We start from the raw sequence: 27,744 nt of genomic DNA on the forward strand, positions 1-27,744 counted from the left end.
GATTAAATCTGACATGTCTGATCGGGATTCGATTCGATTCAATTTGCCATTGTTTTGCAATGGCAAATTGAATCGAATCGAATCAATGAATGAATCGAACAACAAAATTGTATGGTGTAAATGGGGCTAAAGAGTATAAAAGTCCTTATCTACTATACTATTTTAAAATAATTTTATGTTCAGTTAACATTAGATTTTTTTTTATTAATAAAACATACAGATAAGTTCATTGGCTTCCGCCAAAATTGTTCCTAGACATATCACGATTAGATTGTGAGCCCCTCTGAGAGACAGTTGGTGAAATTATTTATTGTATTTATTAAGCGTCAACATATCATGCAGCGCTGGACAAGAAATACATACAATTATACAAAGGATGGCAGATGTAACCGTAACAAGTTTATACTACATAGGACAAAGCTATACAAGGCAAACAGGGTACAAAAGACAGGATCATGCGATTCTGAACTGGTTAGGTAGGCTCAGTAATACAAGTATGGCTGTCATAGGGAAGGAGCACATGATCTTGTAGAGTACACTTATGGTGGGCATACACGGTACGTTTTCTACCGCGTAATCAAGCCGCTGATGGCTCGATTGATAATTTCTGACGTGTCCGATACCCCGCCGGATCGATTCCGCGCTCAGGACAAAAGAAGAAACGAGCGGAAGATAAGGAAGCTCCCACAGGGACGAGCGGGAATAGATCTGGGCGCCCCGTGGGGACGTGCCGGAATCGAGCCAGCGGCTCGATTACACGGTAGAAAACGTACCGTGTATGCCCAGCATAAGGAAAGGAGGACCCTGCCAAAGGCTTACAATCTAAGAGGAGGGAAGATGGACACACTAGGTAGGGCTGTAGAGTAAGTATTCAGTAAACAGTTATGGTGTGGTAGGGGGTGGGTGGGCAATCTTCAAGAGGTGGGTTTTGAGGGCTTGCTTGAATGTGTTGAAGGAGGGGGCAAGTCTGATGGGTGGTGGCAGGGAGTTCCAGAGGGTGAGAACAGAAGTGGGCCCAGAACAGAGCCCTGGGGATTCCGTGACAGAGGGGGCAGGGGTTGAGCAGAAGCCATGGACATGACTATATATACTCTGTACAGCGCTAGACCCCGAAATTATCGATGGCAAACAATCACTTGTGCTTTTGTTAATGGAGAAATAAAATAGTTCCTGCAAGTGTGGAGTGCGGACCCTTCTTGGACTTGTGCATTACTGCAAAGACGGCAGCCACCTGCACAGTAGTATAGAGCCATGTGGAAACAGAAGAGTAGAAACTCCGGGCACCAGTAGCTTTGCAAGTCACCTATTTATTTGCTCCCAACACCTTCAAAACAATCAATAAATCTGAAGCCTGAGCAGGTAAGTGCTACTGTGCAGGCGCAGTGTGGCCACACTTCAGGGGGTCTCAGTGCTGGAATGGCCTAATGGAGGAGGACCGAGAAGCCTCTGGAAGAGGTAAGTATCTGGGTTTTTTTGCATTTTTTTAATGTTACAGGTTCACTTTGAATGCACCTTTCTGATGTGTTTGCAAATAGTTGCATTTAAAAAAAAAGTGGAGCGTGAACTATTGCTGTGATATGATAATGTTGGACATGCCCTTCTGCATACTGGTGAAAGTCCTTTCTACACCTGGCATGCCAGGTATTTGAACAGCTGTCCTTAAGCTAAAGCTTGTAAAATAGTCACAAGATTCCACTATCATAAACAGCTACCTACCCAGATCTCCTTCTGCTGGGAGTCTATGAACAGTAGATGGGTGGCGGTGAGATACAGCGTCCCAGACGTGGATTTATTGCTAGGGCTGAAGCGATCCAATAACTTCACCTGCTCCACCTGGCAAAACAAACAAAGCACAAATATTAAGGCAAACACGTCTTCACTAGCTGTCTATCCGCCGCTGTCCCAGGCATGCTTTCATCAGGGGATGACGGCATAACGCCGAAACCTGGTAGGGAAGGAGAGACGGGCTATCTCTGTGACGACCATTGAATGGTGTGATAAGGTGCACTTTGACACCAGTCAGTGCAAATACCTTATATGCGTTTTTATGCAGTTTGGGTCCAGTTTGCATGGACCCACAATGTAAGTAATGTGTTTTTATGAAAAACTGTTGAATAAAGATTGTACCCCCCTGTTGTTGAAAACTACTGAGCCTGGCTTGTTGTTTGTCCCTTGGTGGTGGACACTGTGTACTTAACAAGCACTGGGTGACTACAGGCTATAACAACAGAAGAGGGTGATGTCTCAGCGCTGAGGAATACAGATTTACATTTTCTTGGTTCCACTGTGGATTGGAGTTTACCTCTGGCAGCGAGTTGTATTTGGTGTGGAGCGCTTGATAATCTTTACAACATAAACACATCACTACAACTGCCAGGGCGGATAGTAGCCTCTGGAGTAGAAAACTACCTAGATATATTCCATTCTTCCCTGCTGCATCCCTCTGTGAAAAGCCTGGTACACACATTCAAATTTTATTGGTCAATCTTACCACTACCATTGTAGTATAAGAACTTATCTACACTATCTTTTTTATAGTATTCAAAAATCTGTTGGCCATCATCCTACATGGAAGTGGTAATATTGGCTGAACAATTGTTTCCTCAATCCATCTGGCTGCATCTGCAATGGTTGTTTGCGGCAGAGTAAATGATTGTTTACACAACAGCAGCAAACCAGTACAAATCAATGAGGATCGGATCAATCCTCAACGACTTAATTGAATCTGTTGGTCATTCAAAGACGAACGAGCGCCCTGGGTGGCGTGCTCAACATAGTTTAATGGACTTTCGTTAAACCATGTTGCGCCATCAGGCCTACCTAATCCCTAAACAAGTCTCAAAATATAACCCACAACTCTCTGATGCATGCCCCAAATTTCAAGCCGATTCTCCAACCTTTTTTCACCTAATATGGGATTGTCTGGTCATTTCTGCTTTCTGGGCCCAAATTACCACATTTTTACATGACAAGATGGGCTGTCCTATGAACTCTGACCCTATATTGTGTCTCCTCGGCGTAATCCAAGATGAAGCACTTGACAACTCGCTTTAAACCTTTCTGGCTGAAGTGCTGTTCATGGGTAGACAAGAGGTTGCATGCAGATGGCTAGCGCCCACGCCACCCGCTTTTGAAAGTTGGATTAACTGAGGCAGCACTGCGCTACCCTATAAAAAAACCGTGTATACTCGCATAGAGGTGCACACAAGAAATTTCACTTAATTTGGGACAGATGGAAAAACTGTTAACCTCCACATCAATAAATCACTATGCATGTTAAACTGATTTCATCAAGATTTTTATGCCAGCAGTAAGAAATTATCAAGTCCTCCTAACTGAGTGTGATCCAACCTTTAGCCATTTACCGTATATACCGGCGTATAAGACGGCTGGACGTATAAGACGACCCCTAAACTTTTCCAGTTAAAATATATAGTTTGGGATATACTCGCCGTATAAGACTACTCCTCTTCCAACGTACACCAAAGTAAAATAAAAACAACAGCATATACTGGTGCTATGTATGAACATATACTGGTACTGTACTGTATGTGGTACCCAGTATATAACAGTATATAAGCGATTGACTGGTTGGATTGGTCAGCTCTCCCTCTCCCTAAGTAGACTGGTCAGCTCTCCATTTCTACCTGTTCATCAGAGCGGTATGGAAGAATAGATTGCGCTGTGCCCATAAAACACGCCTCCTTCACCCGTCTGGCCCCGCCCTTGTATCCTATTTACCTCCTTCTCTGCCTCTCAGATCTCGCACATGTGTGCCTGCACCGCTTCCCTACTGTCCTCAGCTGCGAGATCTGAGAGGTGGTAACAGGAATAGGGCGCATCACCCGGCATCAATGACACCCGGCGTATAAGACGACCCGTGACTTGTCAGAAGATTTTCAAGGGTTAAAAAGTAGTCTTATACGCCAGAATATACAGTATATCATATGTACTTTTAGATGTGTCTATTATCATATATGATGAGATTCCTTGTACAGCATTACCTCAGAATTTGATCATTCGTCACGCAAAATTGTTTGTAAAAAAAATCGTTCAGTGGGTAGGGGCTTTTAGGAGTACACAACAAAGGAACTAGTCAGTAGTGGAGGGGTGTGGGAGTTGTTAGAACCACCACAAACAAAATGGCAGCAAAGGCTTTGTAAATATTTTCTCAGCTGTAATCTACCTAAAGAGACCCCAAGGTGGTTCTTGGGGGGGGGGGGAGATGAGACATAAAGGCATGTTCTTTGCCTCATGATATGCCTCTGTGTCCCCCACTGCCACTCTCTGCCCCCCCCCCCCCCCCTGACTGCACTATAGCCCCCCGTGAGAATGGTGACATTATTTGTCGCCATCTCTGAGGTAAACACAGGGGATTCCCTGTTCAAAACACCTGGTACACACTTTAAATTATGATTGGCCAATCACTGATCAATTTTACCAAATTCAAAAAGCATGAGGGCTTACCTTCACAATCTACTCATAGTACTATCTGTTTAACCTCATACTGCATGGAATTGGTCATTGATTGGCCAATCATAATTGAAAGTGTGTACCAGGCTTTAGGGCTCGTTTCCACTAGTGCGGTGCGGAATCGCCTGCATTCCACCGCGGACAAAATCGCATGCGGGTGCGATTCCGCATGCGTTTTTGCCGCGATTTCGCATGCGATTCCGCATAGGTAAGGCTGTATGCGATTTTAACCATGTCACTGCCTGAGTGAAATAACATTAATACCTATGCGAAATCGCATGCGATTTCGCGTCAAAAAACGCATGGTCACCCCGCATGCGATTTCCCTATTAGTTACATTAGCGGCGATTCGCGCACATTCCTTCTGCAGGCGAAATCTGACGGCCCTGCCGTGCAGATTTCTGCCGCACCAAAAAACGCTGCCACAGCCGCACAAGTGGAAACAGCCCCATCCACTTACATTACCTATGCGAATCCGCGTGCAGTGCCCGCATGCGGATTCGCTATAGTGGAAACGGGCCCTTAGACTCAGTACCGCTTAGAATGACTTTTAACGCTTTTTAATGCAATGCACAGATCTCCATTGCACTGTGTGCTGGTTGTCTGGAACAACTTTGTGGCACTCATCGATGGAACAGCAATGGCATCCGATGTCCGGGAAACGCGAGCCGCGGGAGTTTTAGGTAAACAAAAAACGATATGTGAACTGGCCCATAGGAAAGCATCGCTGACCAGTCCATCGTAACGCAGGTCTGTGAACATAGTGTAACACATACCTAATAAAGCAATATGTATTTGTATTGTACATCAGGGACCACTTTCATCGCTTTCTCAGAATAAAATAAAGGAAATGGAAGTACAGTAAACTTTCAAGAAGATTTTGTGATTAACATGGATTACCATCATCCCGATTAAAAGGAAATTATGAACTCGCTACAAAAGCTTTTTGTTAGCCAATCCCACACTGAAAACTTCAACTAGGCCTCTTTCCTACATTCAAGCTAAATGATTCAGTAGGCTACTCAGCGTTACCATGGCAACATAACCAGTGTCCTACTTAGCTAAAAAAAAAAAAAAAAGTTTCCGTTTGCAGAAAACTCAGTCAAAGAAATGTCAGCAAAACCACATCAGATAAGTAAATTCAGAAGTAAAGGACACCAGCTTCCTGTCTATTAGATAACCATTACAGCAAATCACACCTTGCCTGTTTATTTCTCTCTGACACCACTGATGAATCATAATATTAATTTAAAGTCTACAGTATTGTGTCATGATATAAAAAAAAAAAAAAAAAAAATAGTACAGCAAAGCCCTTAGTATTCGGCACTGGCGGGGATCGCCTGATGCCGGATACATGTGCTTGCCGGTAACCCTTACCCCAACCCTAGCCAGCCAAGAAAGCACAAACCTTAAAGTGAACTAGAGACGAAGCACCCTCATGTATTTTACCATATATATCAGTGGGGACATTAGAGAAAACACCTACCCTGCTTTCTGTTTCATTCTGCACTGCACATCTTGCTTCTAATCAGCCCTGATAAATTCCCCGACTGAGTATTCAGTGTGGCTTTGCTATAATGACTCAGCTATAATGATTCCTGAGCAGAGCCAGCAGGGGGCAGGCTTGGACTTGAAAAGACATGAGAGAACACAGACTGAGCTATAAATATTCCTGAGCAAAGCCAGACTGAATGCTCAGTCAGGGATTTTATCAGGGCTGATTGGAAGCAAGCTGTGCAGTGCAGAATGAAACAGAAAGGAAGGTGTTTTCTCTAATGTTCCCACTGATATATATGGTAAAATACATGAGGGTGCTTCGTCTCTGGTTGCCTTTAACCCCCCCCCCCCATGCAGGATATACTCATTGAGCCTTTGGGCCTCTTTCGCATTAGACGACACGTGCAAGAGCCGTTTCCTGCACGCGTTGAATAAGCTGCGGTGTGACGCTGAGTAGCAGCGGTACTAATTAATTAACCCAATGGGAAAACGCTGATTCCCAACGATAAAATGCTCTCAGGTGCGTTGTACCGCAACGCAGGGCCAGTGCTACCATAGGAAAAATGGGCAATTGCCCCAGGGCCCCAGAGCCTGTAGGGGCCCCCAAGGTGTCCCTCCCTTATCTTAACTGTTGCTCCCCAGGGACTCTGCAGAGTCTGTTAAGGTGGGAGGTGATTAGGGGAGGGTCAGTAGCCAGCTCAGGGGCCCAGGAGGGAAATTTGGCTGCAACAAAGGGCCTCTAATGACACTTTTTGGTCAGGGGGTGTCTGTTGGGGGGCCCCCAGGCTAATTTTGCCCTAGGGCCAAATTGTTACTTGAACCAGCCCTGCTGCAATGCATTGAAACGCAGCGCCGGGTGTGAAAGGTAAAATTAACCTATTTTGGTTCCTGGACGTAGTTTCTACGTCCAGGAACCATGCGCGCTACCGCGCGCCCCCGCGGCCGATCGTGCGCGTGCACGCGCACTCCCGGCGGCGGATTCGGTAGCCAAGGAATCATTGTATCAGGCTACGGAGCCCGATAATTGATTCCTCTCCCCCGCTGAAAAAGCGACAGCTTCTCTCGGAAGCTGAGCTTTTTCTGGCCGTCTTCTTCCTGATGCGTCACTCTAAGCGCGTGCTACGCTTAGAGTGACGTCATGTAAACAAACTCATGGCCGCCATCTTGTGGCCAAAAAGTAATACTACACCTGGAAAAAAAAAACACAGAATTAACACACATTTACATTATAAATCTATTGTGTACCTCCCACCTCCCAAAAGTACCCTAATAAAATTTTTAGTATAAAAAAAGAAAACCATTACAATAAAAAAAAAAAAAAAACATGTAAATATTTACCTAAGGGTCTAAACTTTTTAAATATCAATGTAAAGATGAAATATTTCTATATTTTTTTTATTTTAAACTTGTAAATAGTGATAGATGCAAAATGGAAAAAATGCACCTTTATTTCCAAATAAAATATTGTCGCCATACATTGTGATAGGGACATAATTTTAACGGTGTAATAACCGGGACATATGGGCATATACAATACGTGAGTTTTAATTATGGAGGCATGTATTATTTTAAAACTATAATGGCTGAAAACTGAGAAATAATGAATTTTTCCATTTTTTTCTTGTTCTTCCTGTTAAAATGCATTTACAGTAAAGTGGCTCTTAGCAAAATGTACCCCCCAAAGAAAGCCTAATTGGTGGCGGAAAAAACAAGATATAGATCAGTGCATTGTGATAAGTAGTGATAAAGTTATAGGCCAATGAATGGGAGGTGAACATTTCTCACGTGAAAACGACGGAACCTGAATGGGTTAAAGTCTATGGACTTTTGATTTTACCTTGGTCAATGCAAAGTTTCGACTTGTTGAAATGCCGAAAAAGGGCTCTAGTGTGAAAGAGCCCTTAGCGACATCTTCTAGTCTTCCTTTAGCTCCTAGCGCCGATCCGACGTCTTCCCTGAACGGCTCCCGATGTGTCACCTGACCCATGTCAGGTCACGTGACATGCTGGGAGCCTTGCACAAATGCCGGAAAGCCACTAGGAGCAACAGGAGGGGTAGAAGATGTCACTGGAGGCTCAGTGAGTATTTTATGGCCTGCAAACCCCCCCACTCGAGTCCTGTTGTCCCCTCAGGCATGCTGGTTAGTGGAGACTTCTGGTTGCCGGAGTTCCGGGGACTTTGCTGTATCTAGAATACATTGGGAACACTGGCCTCAATTCACTAAGATCATGCTGGTGATAACAAGGCAAGTGAAAACTTATCACCACACATCGATTGGTGTTTTAAGTGTTCATTCACTAAAGAAGCTTGCCATAATAAGGCGCAGTGATACGTTTTCATAGTGAGAGTGTTGTCTTATCACTTCAGTCGTTAAAGTGAACCTAAAGCCTGGAAAAAAAAAAAATGAGATTAACTCACCTGGGGCTTCCCTCCGCCTCCTGGCCGCAATAGCAGCATAGGGGGCGATATACAGGCTGGGAACGCGAACAATCACTCGCGTTCCCATGCCTGTCGGCCGGTGACGGCCAGACCGGAAGTGTTCGCCGGCGGGTCCTGGAGCGTCAGAGCGGGGCTGTAATGGCACCGATCGGCTGCAGGGGGCTGAGGGAAGCCCCAGGTGAGTTAATCTCATTTTTTTTTCCAGGCTTTAGGTTCACTTTAAAGAGGAACTTTTCTGTTTGTGAAATGACTGCTTATTGTTCCAGGAGTCTAAAGGTTGCCATAGATCTATCGACTTGGCAGCCGATCGACCATCAGATTCGATAATCATTATTGAATCGGATGAGAATCGGTAATGCCAAGAGCATGCCCGATTGACGATGTGACTAATTTAAGGCCGAAATTGGTTGCATGTATCGATCACACATGCTGCAAAATGACGGGCCCTGTGATTGGCTCAAAGTAATCACGGGGTCAGGAGGCAATATACGGAAGCTCTGATGTCAGTGTGACAGCAGAACGAGCGTGCGCAGCGCCTCGAACACTGGCGGGAATGGCAAAAGGGAGCGATGCCCAGCGGTGGTGATTGAAGTCAGTAATAACAGTTCCCAAACAGTGTAGATTTCAATCTCAATTGTCTCCGCCACTCCCGTGGCCTGCATCTTAGTTTCGCTTTTGTGACCCCTGGGGTCACGAAACTGGAAGAGCTGCTCTGTGGCCTTGTTCACATTATATGCGTTTTTGTTACATTTTAAGCGCGGGCGATTTTCAAAATCGCCCTGAAAGTGCTTGTGCAATGATTCTCTATGAGAGAATTCATATCAGAGCGGTTAGTTTGTGATCCGCTTTGAAAAGCGGTGCTTGGGCCATTTTTGAGGCAATTTGCCTCAATGGAAGGTATAGGAAAAACGCTAAACGCTCACAAAATCGCTTTGGCAAGCAATTGTGTGAGCGTTTAAAAAAAAAAAACAACAACATTGTATTTACTGTTTCTGGATTTATTTCAAGAACAAAAGACAGAAAGACAGAAGCGCTCTGCAAAAGCGCTTACAAAAATGTCCACAAAAAACGAGCGAACGTGCAGAAAATCGCTGGAAAACGCTCTAAACGTGGAAAAAAAAGGCCACCGCGGACAGACACGCGAGCCGAACCAATGTGAACAAGGCCTAAGTGTCTCACACACAGAGCAGCATGCAGTGAGGCGGTGGAGTCGCTGTGAAGAGGCAGAGCTGCCCAATGGCATCTACGGAAGGCCTGCAAGAATGCCCCCAGTGAGCGTTTAAGCAGGCAATACCTCTCCTCCCTTATCCTCGAGATTGGAGACAATTGCATATTGCCAATATCGGGGGGCTATTGTGCGGTGGTTGGGGGGACACAGAAGCATGTCCTGCAGCAGGGAACATGCCTCTGTGTCCCATCTGCCCCCCCCCCCACCTTGGGTACACTTTAAATCTAGAGTTGTGGAGTTGTCATTCAAGGCGGAGACCCACCTGGACAGAGATTTTAGGTAGCTTTACAAAATTACAATACAACTGAAGCAAGAGAGATATGGAGGCTGCCATATTTATTAGATGGCGAGGGAGCCATCGGCCTGAAGGGGGCTGAAGGAGGCTCCAGTTATGTATACATTTTTTTCCCCCAATGTCAGGTTCCCTTTAAAACCTCCCCGGTGTTCTGATTCCCGCGGCAGGTTTTTTTTACCCTATTTTTTTTTCTATCATGTAGCTAGCCTAGCGCTAGCTACACGATTCCCCCCTCCCTGCGGCTCCCCCCAGCGTCTCCGATCGCCGCCCATGTACAACAGGAAATCCCGCTCTGAACGGGATTTCCTGTATGGGCTTCCCCCGTCGCCATGGCGACGATCATAACGACGTCATGACGTCAGGGGGAGTCCCGATTCCCGATCCACCCCATAGCGCAGCCTCTTTTGCGGCGGGTAGCAGCGCATCGGCGGCGATCGGAAAAAAACACGCAGCTAGCTAAGTGCTAGCTGTGTGTTTGAAAAAAAATTGTCCAAATCGGCCCACCAGGGTCTGAGCAGTGCCCTGCGGCATTACTGAACGAGCTGAGCTCGTCCGTAACGCCCAGGAGGTTAAAAGCCAATTGCAGTGAGAAGAATATGGAGGCTGCCATACTTAATTCCTTTTAAAGAATACCAGTTGCCTGGCAGCCCTGCTGATCTATTTGACTGCAGTAGTGTCTGAACCACACCAGAAACAAGCATGCAGATAGTCTTGTCAGATCTGACAATAATGTCAGAAACACCTGATCTGCTGCATGCTTGTTCAGGGTCTATGGCTAATAGTATTAGAGGTTGAGGATCAGCAGGACAGCCAGGCAACTGGTATTGCTTAAAAGGAAATACATATGGCAACCTCCATAGCCCTCTTGCTATAGCTCTCCTTTAAGAATTCAGGGCTCTAAAAACAGATTCTCTGCAATAGGACAGCAGCCTAAAGATCCCAAAGCCTTGTATACATGCTACATGGAACTCAGCCTGAGGTGGCCATTCAGGTCAGTCTCTGCAGAAAACCCAACATGTGTACAAGTGTCCCCCAAGCTCCTTAGTAGATTATACAAGTTTAGGCAATATCTCTGTATAAAGCTTGGTGTAAATCTCCTAGCATATCCAAGAAGTGGTCATTAAAACCAATTAGTTCAGTCACCAGAAATAAAAAATAGCGTTAATTCCAAAACTTTCCCACTGCAGGTGTCACTACTGGAGTCATTTAACTTATTTCCCAAACCATTTAGCAACCTCACTATGGGCCGGTGCACACCAAGAGCAGTTCTGAGAGTTTTTAAAAGCGCTTGTGCTTTGAAAAGAGCTTGGCTAATGTATTTCAATGGGATGGTGCACACCAGAGAGATTTGTTTTTTTCCCAAATGCAAACACGGGTTCTGCAGCATTTTTGCTGATTTCTGAGGCGATTCAGCCTCAATGTTACATATAGGAAAGTGGAAAATCGCTCTGAAAAGCGCTGAAGCAGAGCAATTTTCCAAGCGTTTTTGTTACAGAAGCTGTTCAGTTACAGCTCTACTGTAACAAAGAATAAAATATGCTACACCAAAACGCTCCAAAAATCGCTAGGCGTGTGTAGAAAATCGTTCTCAGCATATGGCTAGAATCGCAAAAAACAAAAAAAAACACAAAAAAAACGGTACTTTTCCGTTAGCCGGGCGCAACCTCTAGGTGGCGATAATTACTATTCCCCCTCCAGGCCGCCATGGATAGTAGGGAAAGATGTAACACTGCTGGAGTTTTATCGCCACCTAGAGGATGCGCCCGGCTAACGGATAAGAACCAAAAAAAAAAATCACTCCAAAAAGCACTAAGGCCTAGTGCACACCAGAGCGTTTCGGCTGAGGTTTGCGATCCGCTTGAGGGTGCGGATCCGCTTGGGTAATGTATTTCAATGGGCTGGTGCACACCAGAGCGGGAGGCGTTTTGCAGAAACGCATACTCCCGGGCTGCTGCAGATTTTGGATTGCGGAGGCGTTTCTGCCTCAGTGTTATGTATAGGAAAAACGCAAACCGCTCTGAAAAAACGGCACTTCAGAGCGGTTTGCCAGGCGTTTTTTGTTACAGTAGCTGTTCAGTAACAGCTTTACTGTAACCATACATGAAATCTACTACACCAAAAACGTTTCCCAAAACCGCAAAATGCTAGCTGCAACGCTACAGAAAAATAAGAAAAGGCGTTTCAAAATTTGCTAGCATTTTTGCGGATCTGCTAGCGGTTTTTGGTGTGCACCAGGCCTGAGTGTTTGTGATTACACTAGCGCTTTTTGGTGTGCACTGGCCTATGAGGGCAGTATATGCTTGCCACTTCATAGTTCACAGTCCAAACTTGCTGGATGACTGGAAGTCTATGCCGCATTTCCAGGCTACTGTAACTGCAAAGCCACCAAAACTACCCCAGAGGTCAGGTGCCACTGCGGGGATATGACACAAGGAAACAAAGTAAAAGCACATAAGTTCCCCTCAAATCACAAGCACTCAGAAAAAGCTTAGAAAAACACTGCTAGTGGGTACCAGGCCTTATACTACATGGAAATGGTAAAATTGGTTAGTGATTGGCCAATTATAATTGAAGGTGTGTACCAGGCTTAAATGTCTAGCCCAAATCTACATGTACCAAAGTCCAAATTAGTCAGGAGAATTGTCATTCAGGTGCAAATAAATTTGAGATGAATTATGCTAATTATCCTGAAAATCTGAAATGAAAATTGACTAATTAGATCTTGCAGTGAAAGCATTTGATTGGTCCATTTTCAAGCTGTGTAGATTTGCATTAATATTTGCATAATTCCCCATCAACTTAGAATTATTTGCATATTTCAAGCCAAGTACAAAGTTGGAACTGAGACAAAACTCTGTACTAATCACTTTTGCAAAGGAATATGGGGAAACAAAGACTGCTACATTCACAGCAGACGTAAGTAGTGTTGTACTAAATGCTATTAGATGTCTGTGGCGTGTGGATGCAGAAACACTTATAGAAATTTGCAGCAGTCTAAGGCGCTGTTCATAGTGGTGCATTGGCTTGTAATGTAGCTTACCGCGCTGCAATGCACCACCAATGTGATGTGCACAGTGTGACAGGTGCCTTGCGGTATAATGGGTTGTGGTATAGTAATGCACAGCATGCAGTGCATTACTGGTAAACGTGTACGTTTTACAATGGGGGTGAAGCATAATTTTCATTGACTGTATGCTTTGTTGTACTCGATGGAACATGGCCGTAACATGTGGTATGACTTTTTTTGTATTGCATTCCTGTTATACAGGTAACGCAGCATCCCACTGTGAACATGGCCTAAAGGTTAAAGTGAACCTTAACCATAAAAAATAAAATTAACAGTTTTTTACTTACCTAGGGCTTTGACCAGCTCCCTGCAGCCTTCCTGTGCCTGCGTAGTCACTCACAGATCCTCCGGCTACTGCGTGTGCACGGCCCTTGCCATGTGCATCCTCGATCGCTCTCCTGTCGCTATGGCCGTCCTGCACATGCACAGTATGAGTACTACGCATGTGCAGGACAGCCACCATTACGAAAGCGTGATCGAGGATACGCGCTACCAGGGCTGCGCAGTGGGCGCTGACTGACTGATCAGTCGGCGAAAACTAAACTAGCTTGCGGCAGTGAACCGGAGAATCTGTGAGTGACTGACGTGAGAGGGCTGCAGGGGGCTGGTCGAAGCCCCAGGTAAGTGAAACTCTTGTGGGGTTTTTTTTTTTTTTTTTTTTTACGGTTAAGGTTCAGTTTAAACACTGTACAATCAGCATCACGCTGAGGTATTCCCACAGCATCACTGTCAGCTGCAGGGAAACTCCAATCAGTCACAGCTGCATTGGGCTCTATTCTCAAAGACTTCCCGCATGCGGTAAAGTACATGCGGGAAGTTTGCACCCAAAATACCGTCAAGTTGGAATTCTCAAAGTGTTCCGCATGTTTTTTCCGCATGCGGAAAAAGTGTGGTAAAAATGCGGGATTCATGCGGAAAAATTTCCGCAAAAGTCGGTATTTTCCGCAATAAAAGATCAATTCTCAAAAATGTTCAGGCGCATCATTTCGTCAATTACCGTTTTTTTTTTTTATCTATCACCTACAAGTAGTAGGTGATATATTCCGCATCCCATTGACTTTAATGAAGTGTGGAGGCTTAAGGGCTGTGCTTGCTGGACTTTAACTTTTTTTTTTAAACACTTTTTCATGCGACCTTTTTACCGCATCATTCCCGCATGAATAATGGCTGTTTCCGCATCTTTTTTCCCGCATGCGGAAAATATTAGTGAATGTGGAAAAAATGCGGGGTTTACCGCTGGCGGGAATATAGCGGTAAAATTTTGCGGAAAATTTGGCTCTTTGAAAATAGAGCCCAATGTGGGTAACTAGTTAGCTCTCTGTATCTTTCTGTGGTAATAATGCATTGTGCTGAAGACAGACACGTGGGAGAGTACAGGCCCGATATAATTTTTTTTTTGTGTGTGTGTGTGTGTGTGTGTGTGTGTCAACAGTAACAAAGGTAAAGTAAGGTAAAAACTGTTACTCAGCTAGGTCAGAATGTTCTTGGTTTATACATTACACGTTACTATGCAACTTTTTGTGCCAATTAAGTCGTTTACTTTTTGACAACAAAGAGGTGTTTCTTTGTAGATCGTAACAATGGAAGCAATCAAGCCTGTATTTCCAGCACATTCACTGGCCAGTAAAAGGAGGCGGTCCTTGTTAAAAACAAATATGGAATATACTGTGATAACCACCATATTTTACTATTAAAAAGTTATAGTGGGACCGTAGTTACATTATGGTGTGCCAAGAGCTCTTTCACACTAAAGGCTAAAACGCTGCCTTTTGCTGTCAGAGTTTTGGTGCTTTTTCAATGCATTTCTATGCTTTTCAAAGCCAATACATAACTTTTCCATAGCGTTTTACAGCTCTTTTACAATTCCATGATTTAAAGCCAATGTATATTATAAAAAAAAAATATATAAAAACAAACAAACCAAAAAACAGATACTTACCTATCTAGAGGGAAGGCTCTGGCTCTTATAGGGCCTACCAGTTCTCCCCCAGTGTCCTCGTTCCAGCGCTGCCATCGCTGTTCCAATCTGCCGCCACGGGAAGCTTCAGGATCACACGGGCTTTTAAAGAATTCCGAAGACTGGCGACTCTGTACTGTGCATGCCTGAGCGGGCTAGCGCAGACACAGTGCAGTACAGAGCAGCAGTGACAGCCAGACTACGGACCTCGCTGGAGCCACAGGCAGCGATCCTACCAGTGGCTTCAGGTGATCTCAGCACCAGGGAGTCCAGTGACTGACTAAAGGTGTCCATACATAACTCGATTGGCATCATCGAATTCCTGCAGATTCAATTATAATGATCGATGCTGCAATGTGGCCAGATCTGTCATGCTGAAAAGATCTCACTCCAAAGCACTTAGTCAGGTGCGTGGCAGTCTATTTCCTGATGACCAACAGACCCCCATGCGTTCTCTTCCCCCCCCTCCCTCCCTCCCTCCATATGTCATGTGTACTCTCTGGACCCGTGGTAAGTGTGCAGTGTAGTTTTGACTTTGGCCCACCTCCTGTGTCTTCTCTTTATTGTCCCCGGGGCCGCCTGTATCCTCTTGACACCACTGCATGCAGTGGGGACATGGGGTACAGATGCCCACAGTGGCAATGGAGAAAGACACTGAGGAGGCATGCTGTGGACAGGGGAGCCAAAACTACACTGTACACTTACCATATATCCAGGAAAGGGGTTACATTATGGGTGTAACAATCACCCCTGCGACCCCGCCATTGCAGGGGGGCCCAGAGGTTTTGTGGCACATTTTCCTCCCTCTCCTCAATTCGCAACCCCCCCCCTCCCCCTATTTGCACCCAGGTGGATCCTCAGGTACGCTTAAGGACTCTGCATTCACAGTTACATACAACCCAGCAAGCTCACTGAACCAGAAATCCTAGGAGTGTGTAAGGGGCTACAAAGGGCCAAAACGCCCTCTTACTAAAAATGTTAAGCAAAACATAAGTTTGCCTTCTTAAAACAGAAGAAATTTGCGATAACTCAGGCTGGAGTGAACATATGTCTCCCACAATGCATCACTGAATATACAAATCATCTCTTGTTGTCCCTGTAAGCTAACCACACTTCCAGAATTGCTGGGATGCAATGATGTGTCAGCTTGTTAATTGCACAGAGCCACAATAATCCAACATGCATACAGACTGTTTTGGATTGGTTGGTCCTCATCAGTGCATGGCATGGATTAATATGGCTCTATGGAGTAAGACGTGAAACACCCAGAGTAATGCTGCGTACACACTGGCAACTATGGTCGTTTGAAACAGCTCATTAACGATCGTTTCGCAGACAATCGGGGAAAGAACTTTACCCAACGATCATTAACACGAACGACAAAAGAACGACATCGGGAAGATGGAAATATCCAACCTGACGGATCATATCTACCGACAATCGTTAGAAAACTATAGTGTGTACAGACATCGGCCGAGAACGATCGTTACAAGGGCCAATGCGCCTGCGTTGAATTCTGCCCAGCTTCAGTACTTCCTTTGTAGAGCGGCCGTAAAGATTGTTACATTGCTCATTTCAATTAAACTTTGTTTTCAAGTTAACAATCATATATTTGTATCTATTGTAACTCCATGTCAGTGGGTTTTTTTTTATTTTATATAAATATGTACGCAACATTTCCTTCTGATCGTTCTTTTCTGCGAGAACTATCGTTAAAATGTGTATGATGATCGCTGCATCCCATCGTTGCATACCAATCTTTCCAATATCGTTTGTCTGGTAACTATCGTTCTTTGCAAATGATAGTTATCGCAAGTGTGTACGAAGCATTAGAGTACCCAGCAAGCTTGTGGTGAACCAGAATTCAGCGGTTCTGAAGTTGTGATCATGGACAACAAAGGATGATTTCCATATTCAGCAGTGATGGATTGTGGGAGATATCATATGCTCATTTCAACCTGAGTTATCGCTTCCATTTTAAGAAGGCAAACTTTTGTTTTCCATACACAGCCTGAGCCATGTTTAGCATCACACTTAGGCCTCTTTCACAGTGGGACGTTAAAGTCGCACGTTATAAAAAATAACGCAGACTAAACGCACAGCAATACAAAGTCTGTGCGACATTCAGTGCACACGTTACGTTGTGTGTAACGTGTAGCAATATTTAGAAAGTGCTGCATGCCGAGCGTTTAGCAATACAATTGCTGCATCGTGTGTTGCACATGCTCAGTAATTTTTTTTTTTTTTTTTATAAATGTAACGCATGCGCCGTTTTCTTTCCATCAGTATGTGACGAAAACAGCGCACCAAGAGACACAACACAGTGCAAAATAACGTCCAATTTATTAACCTACATGCGCTGAGTTAGGGGCACGTTGTGCGACTTTAACGTTGCATCAAATGCAACGTCCCATTGCGAAAGAGGCCTAAAGGTGGTCATTAACTATACAATTCTCTGGGTGATTTATCATCCAATTCGATCAGAAGATTGATAGGGAAGGATTGTTCGGGCCCACTAACTGATATAAAGATGCTATACAATTTGATCGTATTAATGAAATTGATCCGTTTTCCTGCAGTTCATTCATCTCCCACACAGAGGAATGATGACCTACTGAAAAAATAAATGCTTCTTATCAGGAGTGTTTGCACAGCCACAACAAAAGTGTTATGGCCTCAAATTAGTTTTCAGGAGAGCAACTAGATTAACTCTTGGAGTAATAAAAAAAAACAAAAAAAAAAATCAAAAGGGAACTCAGCCAAGTAGGATTGATACTATATATTCATATGTTTATATCATCTTGTCACTTCAGGTACCCTTTAACTACCCGAAGATGGTTCTCAGCAATTTGTGTCTCTGCAAAAGCTAGTGGCATTCCTTCTATATCACCTGAAGCTGAATTTCTGCTTCCCTTCCTTATCACAGACCTCATTTGTCAAACTCCATGCAAGGAAAGATGGCATCATGTTTTAAACCCAGCACATACATTCATCACAAACCTACATGATATACAGAAGCCACTTCCTTTTTTTTAAGTTCAAAGAAACATTACAACACTTCCAACTTGTATAATCACAAAGGCAATTTATGAAGCAAACAAAGCTGGCTTATCTACATACTGTATATACATAAAATCACTGTATGCTACACAGTCACATGCTGCACACAAAGGTGATCTCAGCAACCAGGACTACAGCAGAATCTTATTATAGTAAACCTCTGTCTATAGTAAACTCTTACGCCAGGTCCCAGCAAATGCACCAATGTTCATATTCAATGTATGACAAATTCTGATATAGTAAACTTCTGGTATAGTAAAATACTTGGCCAGGTCCCTAGAAGTTTACTATAAAGGAATTCTACTTGTATCTTATTGAAGACCTTCTCCAGTAAAATATATATTTTAACCACTTCACCCCAAAGGGTTTTTTTTCCCTAACGGACGAGCGACTTTCACCTTTCAGTGCTCATTCCTTTCATTTGCCAATAGCTTAATCACAATGAAATTATCTACCGTATAGCTTGTTTTTTTCACAGTATTTCACAGTATTTTCTATGCATTTTAAAGGGGAAAAACAAGGGAAAAAAATACACTTTCTCCAATTTCATCCCCTGGAGTTTTAGGCTGCTTACACACAGGGACGTTACAGGCGCACGTTAGTGCAGTCTGTAACGCTCCCCCAACGCACAGCAATGTAACACAAGTGGGCTGTTCACACTGCCCACGTTGCGTTACATTGTAACGCAGAAAAGTGCTGCATGTAGTACGTTCTAGGCGGCTAAGCCGCGTTAGACTGTTTGCACATGCTCAGTCATGTTGGGGAGGAGGGGAGAGCGGCTGGGCACATGGCTAATATTCACTGCACTCAGTGACGTGCAGTGTTTACTTCCTGGAGCGGCCGCTCTGTACGGCGATTGGCCGGGCGGGACCACGTGATGCCGCATGCATCCAAGAGTACGCATCATGGACGCCAGAGTGAGCTGCACAACGCGGCTCACTCCGACGTCCACACCAGAGAGCACCAGGCGTTGCGTTAGGGGCATGTTATGTGCCCTATAACGTCCCCTAAACGCAACGTCCTGGTGTGTAACTAGCCTTAATATAAACACTGCTACTGTACATAAGTCCCAAACATTTGATCTGCCTCTTTGTCCTGGTTATCACAAGATTTTAATTATGTCCCTAGTACAAAGTATGGTGACAATATATTCTTTTGAAATAAAGGTGTATTTTTTTTCTATTACACTAATCCCACGCACACAGCGGCAGCAGCTCTGTTTGACTTATAAAAATGTCCTGGAGCCATTAAGAGGCTCTAGCAGGATGTTTTTATAAGTCTGCTTGTCATTAAGTGGTTAAAGTGTACCAGGGATGGCAATCATGGGTGTATTTTTACTTATCTAGGGATTCCTCCAGCCCCATGAGGTGCGTGGGCTACCTCTCCATTCTCTAGGTTCACTTGTTAGTAATCTGGCCAATCACACACATCTGTGCATGCGTGGCCCTGCTGCACTCCTGTACCCCAGAGCACTGTGCCTGCACAGTACTACTTAATTCAATGCATACAGCAGACCGTAGCTGAGGTGCTGCATTCAGGGGCCACCTTGTGTTGCCTGCAGGGTGCCGGAGAGATATATAGAGAGCGCACTTCTCTTGCACAGACTGGCCGAAGTTAAGGGGCCCGGTACCGGAGCAGGAGAAGGCTGAGGATGGCGGCATGGGAGCGATCCATGCACATGGGGCTGGAGGAAGTCCCAGGTAAGTATAAAACTTATTTTATATGGTCTCTGGTACACTTTAAAGGACAACTGAGGAGAGGGATACGGAGGCTGCCATATTTATTTCCTTTTAAACAATACCAGTTGCCTGGCTGTCCTGCCTCTACTACTTTTAGCTACAGACAGATAACTGACAAGATTAGCTGCATGCTTGTTTCTGGTGTTATTCAGACACTACTGCAGCCAAATAGCTCAGCAGAGTCATCAGGCAACTGGTATTGTTTAAAAGGAAATAAATATAGTAGCCTGCACATTCTTCTCAATTCAGTTGCCCTTTAAAGTGAACCTGAGATGATTGAATTCAAAACCAGCTTTTGAAGGCCCTTGGGAAGCTTTCAAGGCTAGCATTTAGGGCCCCTACAACCGCCAGGCATTCACGAAAGCCTGCAAAAGCCTAAACGCTCCCATTCACTTGAATGAGACGGCGGTAGATCAAAAAAAATATTGCGTCCAAAACGCTGCGTTTAACGCTAAAGGGTCCTTGGTAACCAGCCCTAATCCCAGCAGGTCATGTCAACCTTTTGTAGAAGAAAGATGAATCCAAATCCTTTTTAAAAGGGAATTTAATGGTGAATGTTCTGATGGTGAACCTCACCAGTGATCAGCAATATACAGTCCATGTTATGCCACTAGTAAACCTATGTGTATTGGATAAACATCCTGTACAAGGACAGTACTTGGCAATGAGAAAAAGATAAGGAAGGAAGGTGTCAATGCCACTTGCAGACTGAGTGAAGTCTTCTGCAGCCAATGAGATGACATTATGACTGCTAGGAAAGTGCTGTGTTTATAGTGACAGAAGGTAGATGACAGTCACAGTGCACTGCAAGCACATGATGCTCCCAGGCATCACTTGTTTACCTGCTCTAGCAATACAGGCGATGCCTCTGTAGGACATGGAGCTGGTGCTCTGTATATACACATTACCTTGGTGGTTCGGATGTGCTCCATCTGTGAGATGATGTACCATGGAGCGGGTGCTGCCTGCTAATTCAGCGTCTATGCCTGGCTTCCTGCAGCTGTAACTGGGAGACACTTCCTGGAGTGAGCAGCCAAAGGGCTGACAACATACTGCTCGCCTAGGCTGCGGCCGCATCCCACCTCTCCTGTTTCGTGCAAAGCGCCACCGTGTGGCCACTTAGATAATTGCAAACAGCTCAACACTGAATTTTGTCCATGTATATGTTCAGTCACACAGTATGCCAGCATCAGAGCCGGGACAAGGTCCCCCAGCACCCAAGGCTGAGACACCAAAGTGCGCCCCTCCATCCCTCCACCCCAGCCGTCACACACTGATTGCTATTAGACTAATAGGTGCCACAGGGCCCACAACCTCCCCAACACCTTAATCTCTAGTTATCTGGCTTGCAGTCACTGCTATGTATCCCCTTTTCTTATTTCTCTCTGCTTCAAACACAATTAGGAATGACAGCTGAATGAATTCTGCGCCCCCTCCTACACTGCGCCCTGAGGCTGGAGCCTCTCCAGCCTATGCCTCGGCCCGGCCCTGGCCAGCATGTAGCAAAGCACAGCCTCTTATTTTTTATGCTTCGTTACAGCAATGTATTTCAGGTCTACAGTTTCAAGCAATTTGAAGACTGAGAAGAAACCGTGACCAATAATTGAACTTCATCCCAATCAGTAGCTGATATACCCCCTTTTACATGAGAAATCCAGGGGCAGAGGTAGCGACCGCATCGGGGCCCTTGGGCCAGAGGGGCCCCGAGGGGCCCTCCCACAACTACAGTATTAGCTCCCTATTGGTACTGTGCTCATAATGATCACTTCTATAGATACTTTTAATATTGGTAATCATTAACAAACTGTTCCCCATCCCCTTCTTGCACCTCTGACACTGTAGTTGCCATTGGCAGGTTTTGGTGCGCCGTATCAATTGTTATGTATAGAGTGCTTGGGGGGGCCCCATGTAAAACTTGCATCGGGGCCCACAGCTCCTTAGCTACGCCACTGGAGAAATCTATTCCCTTTCACAAACAGATCATCAGGGGGCTCTGTATGGCTGATATGGTGAAATCCCTCCCATAGGAAACTGAGGACCATGGTCCTGGCAGTTTCCTGTCTGTGAACCTCGTTGCTTTGTGGGAAATAGCTTTTTACAGCTGTTTCCAACTGCCAAAAAAGCAAGCTGCATCTCCTTCCACTGACATCACCTGCCAGCAATAAAAATGTCACCATGTGATAAATGTCAGAATGTAAATCAGGGAGAGGAAAGCTTTTACAATGGGCACTGACTAAATCCTTTATACATAATTATTGTAAAACTGAAGCACTTTATTACATTATTTTTACTGGAGTTCCTCTTTAAGTGCCCTTGGTACTTATCCGTTAGCCGGGCGCATCCGGCAGGTGGCGCTAATTACTATTCCCCCTCCAGGCCGACATGGATAGTAGGGAAAGCTGTAACTCTGGTGGAGTTTTGTCGCCACCTGCCGGATGCGCCCGGCTAACGGATAAGTACCGTGCCCTTTTCTACTTGCTGTGGTCTGCTCAAAAAAGCAGATCACAGCAGTTTTGCCAATCAGTGCAATGTTTGCACAAATTGCAATCGGCTTGTACGTTGCAATTATGGCAAGTGGAAAAGCAGGAATTGCGATTGCTGTGATGCGCTCCAAAAAAGCGGTTTGCGGGCGTTTTTTCCCATTGCAACGGCACATCGACTTATGAAAGTGAAGTCCGGACGATGTCGGTAGAATCAGTATGGCTTTATTCAATCGTTAAACATAACATGCTAAAAACCAGCACCACATGCTGACATGTTTCAGGCGTTACACACCCTTAATCATAGCATATGCTATGATTAAGGGCGTGTAACGCCCGAAACATGTCAGCATGTGGTGCTGGTTTTTAGCGTGTTATGTGTAACGATTGAATAAAGCCATACTGATTCTACCGACATCGTGCGGACTTCACTTTCTACAGTCTTGGATCTGAGGTCTTTGGAGCCTGCTTTCCTGCACTGTCGGTGGAAGGAGGTTGTGAGCGGAGTTCCACATTCTTAGCGTGGCACATCGACTTACATGTAAATTGCAATGCTTATTTTCCATTAGTGTATTTTGATTTTTCCAAAAATCGAAATCGCCAGCCTGCACGTTTTTTGGTGCAATTGCCCTCCATTTCTGGTGGTTCACTGCGCAATTGCAGTTTGAGGAAATTAAAGGTTGCACAACCGCAATGCAGCATGGTTTTGTGTGCAATCGTGCTTTGAAAAAGAGCCTAAAGTCTGGAAATTAATAAAAGGGAATTTTATTTAAATACTACAGCAAGTCCCTGGACTTCTTAAAGCACAACTGAAGCGAGAGGTATATGGAGGCTGCCATATTTACTTCCTCTTCAGCAATACCAGTTGCCAGATTATCTTGCTGATCCTCTGTCTCTCTTTTTTTTTTTTTTTTTTTTTTTTTTTTACTGATATTTATTAAGAGATTTTCTTAACAAAAACAAAGGCAAAAGAAAGAGTACAAAGAAAAATATACAGTGTTGGGTAGACATAGTAACCATGTAGAGAGTTAACAGCACCTAACAGGATGGGATCGCTAACTATAACCATATCCGTGGTCAGTTCATCTCAGAAGCATTGGTCCAGCATGTATAAAGTTCTGGCAACTTGAGGTCGTGGTGAACCTGTAACCGTCCAACAATAATACACAAATGTATTCTTGATCATCCTGTAGGGTGATTTAAGGACAGCTTGAACAATTCTAGAGAACGAGTAACTTAATATAAATGTATATAGTACAATGGCCCTGTTAGCCTTAAGAAAAACACTGAAACTGGGGTCATAACAAAGTAAGGGGTCACACCAAAGATCAATGAATATTGGGGAGAAGGGAGGGAAATATACCGTTAGCCTTCTGATAGGACAAAAGTCGAAAGTTATGTATATGTGAGCAGGGGCTTAAAGGTACCTACTTGGGTATTTAACTCTTTAGAGGTAGGATATTCCAGAGGTATCTAAATAGTGCAGGAGAATGGACATAATCTAGGAGTAGAAATGCCGTATGTGGCTTAGGGGGGCAGTAGGTCGGGAGAAGATAGGGACCAAGGGCTCCAGACTCTATGGAAGTGAGCTTCGTTGTCTCTTAGCGATGCTGTCATTTTTTTCCATCTCTTTGGTCCATTCAATCTTGTGTTTGACCTCTGATAATGTAGGGGGTGCAATATTTTTCCAGGATGAAGAGATTAATAAACGAGTGGCTGTAAGAATGTGGGTGATTAAGCGTACCGTGTGCTTAGGGGTATCGGGGGGGGGGGGGGGGGGGGTTTACCAAGGACCATGTAAACGGGATCAAGGGGAATTAATATCCCAGTTTTTAGTTGAATGAGGCGTTGCACTTCAGACCAAAGTGGGAAGATCTTCGGGCAAAACCAGAAGATATGTTCCAGGCTTCCCTTTTCATTGCAACCTCTCCAGCACATCTGGGAGGAGTTTGGGTATATCTTCGAGAGCCTAGTTGGGGTAAGATACCACCGGAACATGACTTTGTAGATGTTTTCTCTTATCTGTATGCACATAGAGGAGTGCCTGGCATTTTTCCCATATCTCCTCCCAGTCCTCTAGTTGTATAGTTTGGGATAAGGCAGATTCCCATTTGGACATATATGTATGAGCAGGGTTGGTTAGTCCAGATTTAGTATGTAGCAGGGAATAGATCTGAGTGATCAGACCCTTTTGGTAGCCCTTAGATTCGCATATATGCTCGAAGGGTGTTAGTGGGGGAATAGAGTGAGGGGGAGCGTTCCGCAGTAGGGAGAGGAGGAAGTGCCTTGTTTGGGTATATTCTAATATGTATTGGGGTGAGGATGGTAGTTTATCTTTGAGGGAGGACCTAGTTTGTAAAAGGCCGGTGAGAGGATCTTTCCAATCCAGGAGGTTAAAAAAGTTTAGGTTATACCATCTGGACATAAAGTCCCTAGACATTCCAGGGGGGAAAGCTGGGTTACCTAGAATGGGTGTTAGTGGAGAGGGGGAGGATCTCAGGTTAGCTGTTGCAGCCGTTGACCTCCAGATTTGTAGAGTGAATTTTATAGTGGGAAGAAGTTGAGATAAGGGTATTTTAGATGGGTGATTGGACCAGATCAGGGAGGCAAGGGAAGTTGGGAGTAAAGTAAGTGCCTCGATGAGGCCCCATTTAGTATGGACTTTAAGTTTGGACCACTCACGTAGTTGACGGAGATGTGCAGCTTGGTAATAGTACCGGAGAAGAGGTGACCCCAAACCCCCTTGTTCTCTGGGGGAAAGAAGGATTGAGGCTTGTACTCTTGGCCGTTTATGATTCCAGATTTTAGTAAAAGCTGTTTGTAACATTGACAACTGAGAGGATGGGACCAGGACTGAGAGGGTTTCGAAGAGGTAGAGGAGTCTAGGGAGTATGTTCATTTTTAAAGTATATATATCCTTCCTATCCATGAGATCTTGTAGGCGGTCCACTTGTGGAGGTCCTGAAGTATTTGTTGAATGAGAGAAGGGTAGTTATGTTTGTATAAGGTAGAGTATGTGGGCGTGAGATGTATGCCTAGGTATTTTAGGGAATGTGTTTGCCATTTGTATAGTGTTGTTTTAATGAGGTTAGAAGATCAGGTGTAATTTTAATGGGTAGTGCCTCCGTCTTATCTTGATTTAGGCGAAAGCTTGAAAGTGATTCATAGACGGAGATGGTGTCATGTAGGTTTGGTAATGAGATAAGGGGGTTTGTGATGGTGAGTAGGATATCATCCGCAAATAGAGAGATTTTGAATTTGTGTTTCTCTATCTGGACACCTGAGATGTTTGTATTTTGTCGTATGGCGCTGGCCAGGGGTTCAATGCTGAGGGCGAAAAGCAAAGGGGAAAGGGGGCATCCCTGTCTTGTGCCATTACGGATCTGGAAGGGGGTAGACGAGGCCATGGGGAGCTTTATGGTGGCTGAAGGGGAGGAGTAGAGGAAGTGGAGAATATTTAGAAAGGGTCCATCAAATCTTTGATGTTGCAGAATTTGAAAAAGAAAAGGCCATGAGAGGCGATCAAAAGCCTTCTCTGCATCAAGGCTAAGGAGCAGAGATGGCTTGCCTGAGCGGGCCATTAGGGAGATGAGATCAATAGCTCGCCGAGTATTGTCTCCTGCCTGTCTGTTTAACCACTTGCCGACCGCCCACAGCCCATGGGCGGCGGCAAAGTGGACGCCTTAAGGACCGCAATACGCCTGACGGCGGCGGGTCCTTAAGGCGTGTCCGGGGAGCGATCGCGTCATCTATGACGCGCGCTCCCCGCGGCGAAAGGTCCCGCCCACCTTGCCCGATACCCCGCCGGCCAATTAGCAGCGCCGGCGGGGTTTAAAAATACGATCTGGCCAATAGTATTGTATAATACACTTTGTTTACGTAACAAAGTGTATTATACAGGCTGCCTCCTCCTCCTCTGCACGCATCTTCGCACGGATCTCGGAGGAGGAGGCAGCCCTGTTAGAGCAAGCACAGAACAGGTTTTTTACACCCACAGACCCCCCGATCGCCCACCCCAGCCTTCAGAACCCCCCCTGACCACCCCAGCAGACCCAAGTTTGCACCCAAGCACCCCCTAATAAACCTATCAATCACCCCCTGCCACTATCTGCCGACGCTATTATTTAGATTAGGTCCCTAACTGCCCCCTAGGGTCCCTTGATCACCCCCCCCTACCCTCAGATCCCCCCAGACCCCCCCCCCAGCCCCCCACCCCTGTATACTGTATACTGTACTGCATCTGCCTCACCCACTGACCACCTGTCTATCACCTGTCTGTCACTTGTCACCACCACCCATCAGAGCAGACCCTAAACTGTCCCTTGGGGGCACCTGATCACCCACCCAGACCCCCAGATTGTCCTCAGACCCCCCCCCTGATAACCTCCCCAGTGCATTGTTTACATCTATTCTCCCCTGTAATCACTCACTGACCTCCCATCGGTCACCCCCTGTGTCTGCCACCCATCAGATCAGGACCCAATCTGCCCCGTGCGGGCACCTAATCAACCCCCCTCACCCTCAGATCGCCCTCAGACCCCCCCCCCCCCCCCCCCAATCACCTTCCCAGTGCATTGTATTTGATTGTGCTGTCATATTGTGCTGTCATTGTATTTGATTGTCCCGTAATTGTATTTGATTGTCCCGTGATTGGCCTGTGATTGTCCCGTGATTGGCCTGTGATTGTCCCGTGATTGGCCTGTGATTGTCCTGTGATTGTCCTGTGATTGTCCCGTGATTGGCCCGTGATTGTCCCGTGATTGGCCTGTGATTGTCCCGTGATTGGCCTGTGATTGTCCCGTGATTGGCCTGTGATTGTCCCGTGATTGGCCTGTGATTGGCCCGTGATTGGCCTGTGATTGTCCCGTGATTGGCCTGTGATTGTCCCGTGATTGGCCTGTGATTGTCCCGTGATTGGCCTGTGATTGTCCCGTGATTGGCCTGTGATTGGCTTTGATTGTCCCGTGATTGGCCTGTGATTGTTTCTGATTGCTTCTGATTCCCCACTCGCCACCACCCCCCTGTCACTATCCTAGTGATCTAAAAACAGTGATCAGTGGAAACTGTCACTTTTTTAGTATCACTAGTGTTAGCAGTTAGGCCAGTTAGCTAGGCCCCTTTGTTAGTGTCAGTTAGTGCTCAGCCCACTGCACCACAGTCACTAATTAGCGTCATCACTGTCGCTAATCAACATTGTTACTATATAGTATCTGTAAGTGATCATTACTGATCGCAGTCAGATCTATTAGGGTCACTAGGATCCACTAAAAAACGCAGTGTTTGCCCGATCAGGTCTGATCGCTCGCCTGCACTTGCGTTCAGCCCACCCCACCGCAGTGACAGAATTTTTTTTTCTGATCACTGCAAAAACCACTGTACACTAGCTGTGCACTGTAAACATCAGTTTTGATTTTTTTTTTAATCAAAACTCAGTGATCACAGCTTTCTACCGCTCAAATACTCCCTTTCGCTAAGTAGGTGCTCTTTTTTCTGGGTAGTCTCAGAGGAA

The 27,744-nt window shown here is 45.2% G+C and overlaps 1 protein-coding gene across 2 annotated transcripts in view; it reads right to left on the reverse strand.

The window, feature by feature from the left end:
- MTMR6 (myotubularin related protein 6) overlaps nucleotides 1–20,870 on the reverse strand; it is a 53,125-nt gene extending 32,255 nt beyond the window's left edge. Inside the window, exons 1-2 of one of the 2 annotated variants that reach the window (XM_068266968.1) lie at nucleotides 20,664–20,870; nucleotides 1,717–1,833 (exon numbers count right to left, since the gene is read on the reverse strand). In XM_068266968.1, coding sequence (XP_068123069.1) covers nucleotides 1,717–1,833; nucleotides 20,664–20,687 — 141 coding nt within the window. In that variant the 5' untranslated portion in view covers nucleotides 20,688–20,870. Of the gene's footprint in view, nucleotides 1–1,716; nucleotides 1,834–5,373; nucleotides 5,483–20,663 lie in introns of those variants that run through there. The other variant, XM_068266969.1, reaches the window with a different exon arrangement.
- Between the last annotated feature and the right edge of the window lie 6,874 nt (nucleotides 20,871–27,744).

This window comes from Hyperolius riggenbachi, chromosome 2 (assembly GCF_040937935.1).
Source record: "Hyperolius riggenbachi isolate aHypRig1 chromosome 2, aHypRig1.pri, whole genome shotgun sequence".
NCBI classification, from domain to species: Eukaryota; Metazoa; Chordata; class Amphibia; order Anura; family Hyperoliidae; genus Hyperolius; species Hyperolius riggenbachi.